This window comes from Panthera onca, chromosome C2 (genome assembly GCF_046562875.1).
Source record: "Panthera onca isolate mPanOnc1 chromosome C2, mPanOnc1 haplotype 2, whole genome shotgun sequence".
Classification (NCBI taxonomy): domain Eukaryota; kingdom Metazoa; phylum Chordata; class Mammalia; order Carnivora; family Felidae; genus Panthera; species Panthera onca.
Genome location: NC_138347.1, coordinates 153773095 through 153780780, shown reverse-complemented (window position 1 = coordinate 153780780; position 7686 = coordinate 153773095). Strand labels below are relative to the sequence as shown.

General features: G+C 50.2%; 1 protein-coding gene across 1 annotated transcript in view; it reads right to left on the bottom strand.

The window, feature by feature from the left end:
* Positions 1-4389: 4389 nt before the first annotated feature.
* TRANK1 (tetratricopeptide repeat and ankyrin repeat containing 1) overlaps positions 4390-7686 on the bottom strand; it is a 79098-nt gene continuing 75801 nt past the window's right edge. The window contains exons 22-23 of the mRNA XM_078432524.2: positions 6483-6581; positions 4390-5410 (exon numbers count right to left, since the gene is read on the bottom strand). Of these exons, the coding sequence (XP_078288650.2) occupies positions 5310-5410; positions 6483-6581 (200 nt within the window). The 3' untranslated portion in view covers positions 4390-5309. The remainder of the gene's footprint in view (positions 5411-6482; positions 6582-7686) is intronic.

Sequence of the window (7686 nt, the reverse complement as noted above, 5' to 3'; positions counted from 1 at the left end):
CCTTCTCCAGCAAGCTGATCTGGGGTCTGGGATGCCTTGAACGTCCTTTTGGACCAACACCATGCAATTGCCAGACATCTGTGTCCCTGGGATCATCCTTAAGTTTATGACCCAAAGGATGGGCAAATCCACACAGCAGGTACAGTGGCCGCTCTCCCTGCAGCCACAAATATCTTTCCGAAGCAACTGAGACTGGCTTTGCCTGATCTTGTCACTCTAAATATGCTTTGGAGATCCTGACCGCAGAGCGCAAAGTCGGATGGCTGGCCAGAGGCCGTCTCCCCACCTGGCAACTTCTGTAACAGCACAGGGGTTAAGAGCTCATGGGAAGGCTCCCTGTTTAACCCGATAAACTTTCAGTCCTTCCCACAGCAGAGAAGCTGGGTCTGCCAACAACAGGAGATAGCTGATCCTCACTCCCACCCACCATCCGGGAAAATGTGTCTCCCACTTGCTAAGGGGGAGGGAGAAGCCATCAGCAAGGTACCGGGCGTTCTTTAGGTGGGTTGTTGTCTAGAAACGTCTCCTGGTGCTGCAGAATTCTCTGTTCTCTGCCTGACACGTCATCTGGCCCTCCTCAGTGGTGCTGCGACCCGAATGACTGATAGGACCTTTTGGGGGGAGGGGTTGCCCTTGGGAAGCAGGGTACTGTCACCGCTGTATCTTTGAAGTGAGACGTAAGATTGAAATTTGGCTCCTTATACTAGTTATGGGAATTCAGACATGCTCTTTAAAGCCTCTGAGCCCATTTGGGCATTTATAAAATGGAAATAAGGACACGAGCTTGTAGCTTGTTTGTAATTGCATTATACTCCCTTATTCCCTGCTTTTCTTCCATCGATGGACCAAGAACGGGAAAAGATTTCAGGCAACAATCTGTTTCCAGGGCAGGGAGGGGTAGTCACGAGTAGAGACCAGCTCTGGGGAAAGAGCTGGGGCAGCTTTTGTGTGCCCTTTACGGAGGTGGGGACATTTCTAAGAGGGCTTTGTTTCCAGGGACTTAACCTTCTTTTAGAGACCGAGGCTATTTTTAACCCAAGTTTTAGTGATTCTGCAGGACAGCTGTTTCAGGGAACTATGTAGGCCAGTCCGTGATATTTGGAGTCATGGTTTTAAGGTTAGGGAGTGGGATGGGATGGGGAAGAGCTAGAATAAGTCTGGAGTTTCCGGAGGCATCCACAGAGATCTACACTTACCCTGAAGAACACTGTAACCCAAATTCACTTTGTGGCCACTCAAGTGTCTAGATGGGCTGAACAGAAGAACGTTCTTTCATTACACTTCAAGTTAAGTGTCAGCTTCTGCCCTCTCTCTGTCCCCATTTGCCATGACCAAATCATGATGGAGAACAGATCGGCAATGCCCATGTTGGAGAGGCTGTGGGAGAAGCGATCTCTCACACCCTGCGGTGGAAACAAGACCGGGACAGCCCCTCTGGAGGCACTTCGCCAACATTATTAAAATTCAAACTGGAATCACCTTTGAACTTGACATTCCACTTTTTGTTTGGGGGGATTTAAAAAATTATTTATTATTATTAGATTATTATTTTAATCGTGGTAAAATGCACGTAATATACAATCTACTACCTTAAACTTTTGTGCGTGCAACACAACAGCATTAAGTACATTCACATTGTGCAATCGGTCTCCAGACTTTATCTTACTGAAAGTCTCTACCCATTGAACAACACCTCCCTATTTCCCCTCCTCCCAGCGTCTGACAACCACCATTCCACATTCTCTCTCCACGATTTTAAGCACGCTAGGTGATGCATATAAGTGGATTCGTGTAGTATTTGTCTTTTTGCAACTGGCTTACTTCACATAGAATCATGTCCTCAAGGTTCATCCATGTCATAGGGTGTGTCCGAATTTCCTTCCTTTTTAGGGCCGAATCATATTCAGTTGTATGTTTATTACCAGCATTCCTACTTTCAGGGATTTAAATTAGAGAAGCATTACAGCAAGTGTCCGGGAGCATCTGGGACGGTGTAAAATTGGAAGCAACTCACGTATTCAGCTGGGGGCATGGCTAAAGACCATGAATATGGTCCAGTTTTTAAAAAGAGCTAAATGTGCTGGCGTGGAAAAATGGCAAACACCAATGGCTCACTGAAAACTCAAGCTAAAGTGGAGGCTGTATGGTTCAATCCACTTTTGTAAAAATAAATACAAATTTAATTCCAAATTGGTGGTGCTGGTGACTGAGGACTCCGTAAGAGCTGGATTTTTAAAAATAGTTTGGATTATATTTGCCGTCATAGGAAACAGTAAAGATATTTTTAGAAATCGAGACGGAGGGATGCAGTGGACGAATCCTTGTTCAAATAGACGGTCAGAGAAGAACGTGCTTCACCCACTCAGGTGTTTCGGTGAGAGTGTCATATGGCCCGTGCCGATGATAATCCAGTAAGAAAAGAGGCTCTTCTAGAAACCCGAGAGGCCACGCAGATCTACCTTGGTCCCGTGCTTCCTATCCTAGCTGAACCCCATCCCACTGGCATACATGTGCAGCCGGCTGTGAGGAAGAGGGACCCTCAGTGTCCTTCCTTCCTCCAGTCATTACAAGACTGGCCCTTTGTCCCCAGAGAGAATTTGAGGAGAACAAGGGCTCTCGGCTAAGAACAGTCAGGCCAAAGCATGTACGTGTTGGTAGGAGCCATCCAGCCCCTTCCCTTCCCCCAACAATCCTCAAGGGCCCCAAACACCACCCTAAATGGTTAATGCTGACTGCAAAGAAGTGGGATCCATGTCTGAGGCAGTTAGGAAAACAGCTGATTGTTCATGATGGGGTTTTGGAAGGTCATCTGTCCCTGAGAATCCACCCTCTTGACTGGGGAGGTAGACACTAGCTATGTCCACGCTTGTCCAGCAGCGAGGTACACAGTGGGGGGAAGGACCACAAAGCAAGCTGGGGGTGGGGGTGATCACGACAGAGCTCCAGCCTGGGGGGACCCCTGAGGCGGAAGAGAGTTAACACAGTAGGTCTGTTAGCTTTTGAAAGGCTTGCTCGGAAAGGTGCCCCTTGGCTGGCGTCTGGGAACTTGAATTTCTGGAAGGTTCCTGCCGTCCTCAGAACCGATAACCGCACCTCACGGTGCTCACTGTTTGTACACCGTAGTTCATGCGGAACACCTGCTTTCCGTCTGAGACTCTGGGACTTGCTACGTGCTAGGCAGAGGACGCCTACATGAGCAGCCCCCGTCAAAAACTCTGAGCACTGAGTCGCTAATAATTTTTGATCGGCAACAATTCACATGTGTTGTCACACTTGTCAGTGGGGGAATTAAGTGTATCCTGTGGGAGTTCACCGGGAGAGGACCCTCAGAGGCCTGCACTTGACATCCCCCTCGACTCCGCCCATGTGCCTTTTCCCTTTACAGATGGTGCTCCGTAGAGCTTTGGCTGAGTCCCATGAGCCCTGCCAGCGTTCCCGAACATGAGAGTGCTCTTAGGGACCCCTTACACCTACCCCCTTCCCGGACTTCCAGGCAAGGCCTGGGACACCAAAGCCCCTGGACCGGGTGGGGCCTGAGGATTGAGGTCATCGGGGGAAATTGCTGACCATACTGCTGAATCCCATTCCTCTCTCCCCAGCCTCTGCACCCCTATGAGTCGAGGACCCCTATGAGTCGAGGAGGTAGATTCTCGGGAGTGGTTCTCTCCAGGGAGTTCTATCAGACACCGTTGACCCAGAAGGTAGCAGGCTCATCTGGCCCAGTCATGAGCCTCCTGGACCTTGAGGCATAGGATCAGAGGACAGAGGACGCTTTGTTTCTGGAGACTCAGCTGTCCTGCTCATCCAACGCAAGCAAATCCTGAGATCCCAGAGCCAAGACCTGAGGGTGCTCGAACCCATGGCAAAAGCTACAGAGCCACTGGGCATCAGGGCACGCACAAAGGGCTCTGAGACCATTCAACTCCCCTAAAGGGGAAACTGAGGCCCCACTGGGTTATGTAAATGAAGCTGCCACCCACATGATATGCATTTCTATCACTGCTGTTTTTCCCATGTCACCGCCTCTGTCCCACAGCAGACCCCGAGCTCCCACGGACTCAAGTGCCACATCCAGGCACTCAGTGATCTGACCACCCCAGGTTACACAGCTCAGTGGGGTCAGGAGAAGATTTGACCCCGGGTCTCCTGCCTCCCGGGGCAATGTTCTTGTTGGGGGCAGTCCCAATAGGCAGCAGTGACAAAACTCCCACAGTCCACACCCTAAACGCTCAGGAGACACAGGCAAGCCCTCAAGACACCGCAACCAGCTGTGAGTCCCCGGATGTCTTCATTTCAGAAGGCGTCAACCAGCTGGCCAGAGAGAACCAGCCCCAGGATCCACCCCTTGACTGAGTGGAGACCGGAAATAAGTCAACGGACAGCTCCACGTAAGAGAAATGATTTCACTTTATAAAAATGTGATAATATGGCAAGATTTGATTTTTTTTTTCCGGCAAGTGAAATTTATAAAAACCACCTGGAATAAAAATTAGAAACAAGGAAATAGAGTCATTTAGAAAGACAATAAAGAGAAAACGCTAAGCAGCAAAAGCAGCAGCAACACGGCGGGGGGGGGGAAGTTGGCTCTGCTGCGAGGACAGATCGGGGAAGGACCGACGTAAGCCGAGCTTTCACACAGGCTGAGCTGGGGGGCAGGGCAGAGGGTGGGCAGGAAGCGTGAGCGGCACGAAGGCCTCCAGAATGGGACCATACGGATGGCCGCTGGCTCAGTGGGAGTTGGGGGTAAAGCAAGAGCCTCCTTCAACCAAGAAAGTGAGACACATTGGGCTACATACAAACACTTGTGGAATGTCTGCACCATAGCCAAGGCAGAGTTAGGACCACCTCGGAGAGGCAGGCTGGGAATCCCCCACAACGCCCCCCAAGGCTTGCCTTCTAGGGCAAAGGTCCTGAGGCTCCCACCCATAGGACGCTGGGGAGTTCTTGACTACATTCTGAGGTAGTCTCACCGTCACTCGCACAGGTAGCTGGAAATGGTCACAAAAAATGGGGAGAAGGAGGGCAGAAAAGTTGCACGGAGACAAGAGGCCGTAACAGAAGGGCCCTGGCTGTAAGCAGGTTCAGAGATGAGCAGAGGGTGGCCTGGGGGTAAGGAGTGGCCAGCAGAGGGCCTACGTGGACCCTGGGCACACGCAGCTCTTGTAACGAGAATAAAAATCAAAGGCATGGCTAGACTCCCCCTTTTAAGCTAATTTACATTCTTTTCCCCCCCCATCTGCCCCAGCACTCAGAATTCTAAGTCAGGATGGAATGTTCTGAAGGCTTAGGAGGCAGCAGCCGAGCGGACATTAGTATTTTCTCGGCTTTCCACCTTTCCGCGAACGCCTTCGAGGACGGAGTTCACCAAAGTCCTCGGCTTCATTTTCGTAATCATCTTCCTGGACAATACCTGTTTCAAAAGCCAAAAAGAAACAAACACAACACTGGGAACAAAGCACAGAACGGTGATTTTTTTTTTTTTTTTCACACCACTGTAAAACAGAACGTGCTAATAAAACCTAATGTCTCTGTAATTGTTTTAAATTAAAGGGCAAAAAAGCCTGGGTCAGAGCCAAAGGAAACACCCTTCTCTAGAATTAAGTTCTTGTACAGGCTGGTGCCTCTGCCCTGATTTCAGAGGCCCTTTAAATGGCAAAGAAATCAAACAAAAACCCAAATTCAACCACAAACTCGAGGTGGTATGCCAGTCATCTCCCTTTTGAAACAATCACAAAAATCATGGTCCTGGCAGGGAATATATTCTAAGGATATTTTTCCCCGACACAGATTTTTGGGCCAAGTCCCTTTTAGTCTTCCCCGGCTCTGGGGTCTAGATTTTCCAGTAGCATCTGGATTAGGAGGACCCACAGAAGGGCAATCTGGGGCATATGAAATATACGGGCTAAGAAAAGATTAGGTCTGGCCAAGAGGGGGTGGCAGTTGGGATGGGCAAGAGGGATGATACAGAATTTGGCAAGATCGTTCTGTCAGGAGAGAAACCTGACTCACTCCGTACAAGCCCTTAACCCTCTAGGAAGGGGTGTGTAAGTCTCCCCTGTGATATTGTTTTGCTCACAAATGCGTTGGCGTTATATCCCCAAGGCCAGAACAGCGCTGACACAGACTAGGCCCTCAATAAATATTCGCGGACTTACATGAATGGTTGACAGAGGCGACCCTGTTTGCCAAAAGACGGCTCTTCAATACTTTGTCTACGCGTGGGAGTCACTGTATTGAGCATGAGTAGTGACTGGGTGTCATCGATAGGAGCCCATGAGCGGCACAAGAGATTTTGGAAAAAGCAACTAACATGAGCCCTCGGTCAGAGGGGGGAACTCAGATGTTACTCGACTCACTGGGGGAAGATGACCCTAGACAGTGAGTGGACGTTATAGGTGACCCCACTTCGCGTTGACCTGGGAATGAGCGGAACCAAGAGCCACGAGACCCAGAGCATCGCCCTGGGATAATTGGCTCCTTACCTTCCTCATTTAAGTGGAGCTCTGCCTTCATCAGCCACGCCCGCGCATCCCTGACGGACGGGATCAACATGTTGACCAAATGAGCCATCACCTCCTCTGCTACAGGAACCAAAGAACAAGAGCTCTGAGTGAAGGGGCTGCCGCAGGAACCAGGCAGGCTGGGAATCCCCCACAACACCCCCCAGGCTTGCCTTCTAGGGCAAAGTTCCTGAGGCTCCCACCCATAGGACGCTACCAAAGCCCCTACCTCCCAAGGGCCGTCTGTGTGCTTCCTCTGAGGGGGACGACGGGATAAGGACCCACAGCCACCTTCTGCCACCTCAGACGTAAATTGCAATTAAATGCTAGCCTGACGCCATCACTGTGTGACGGTAGAGGCTGCCAACAGCAAACCTTTCAGGGAACCTCGTTCAGCATGTCATTAAACCCACAGTCGGCTGAGCATCGGACTTCGGCTCAGACCATGATCCTGCAGTTCACGAGTTCGACCCCTGTGTGGGGCTCTGCGCTGACAGCTCAGAGCTCGGAGCCTGCTTTGGATTCTGTGTCTCCCTCTCTCTCTGCCATTCCTGGCTCATGCTCTGTCTCTGTCTCTGTCCCTCCCCAGAATAAATAAACATCAAAATGTCCTTAAACCTTACACTGGAGTGTCTGGATGACAGAATGAGTTTTAAACACGAAACTTCACTTATTTGGTACATAACACGACTTGCACTCGGTGTTGCTAGGAAATCGCGAACAAGGAAGTTAGAGGAAATCGATTCAAAGGCCACATAAGAATTCTTACTGTTAAGGTCTCACGCCGGGTATGGTTTAAGAACCCTCCTAAAAAGGAAGAGACCAGCTATGCAGCCCCATATCTTAGTCAAACGTTCAGAACAGAGTAGGTGCTCAAGAAATGGTCACTGGAGAACAGATCGGAAGCTTGAAGAGTTTCCTCGGGACGTTAAACGCCCTCCGTAGGGCGTCCTTGTCACAGAACTTGAAACGCCCTCCCGACGTCCTCGTCACAGAACTAGTGAGCAAGGCCCTCTCTTCTGTGTGGTGCCAGGGAAACCATCCCGACTCAAGATAACCACATGTTTTCAGTGGGGTGGGGTGGTTCAAATAATGGGGGTTTGCCGTGGTTTGAGAACACCCGCTCCTCACTTGTATTTCTGCCAACGCCAAGCTCTGTCATTCCCAGGACTTGATCTGACATGTG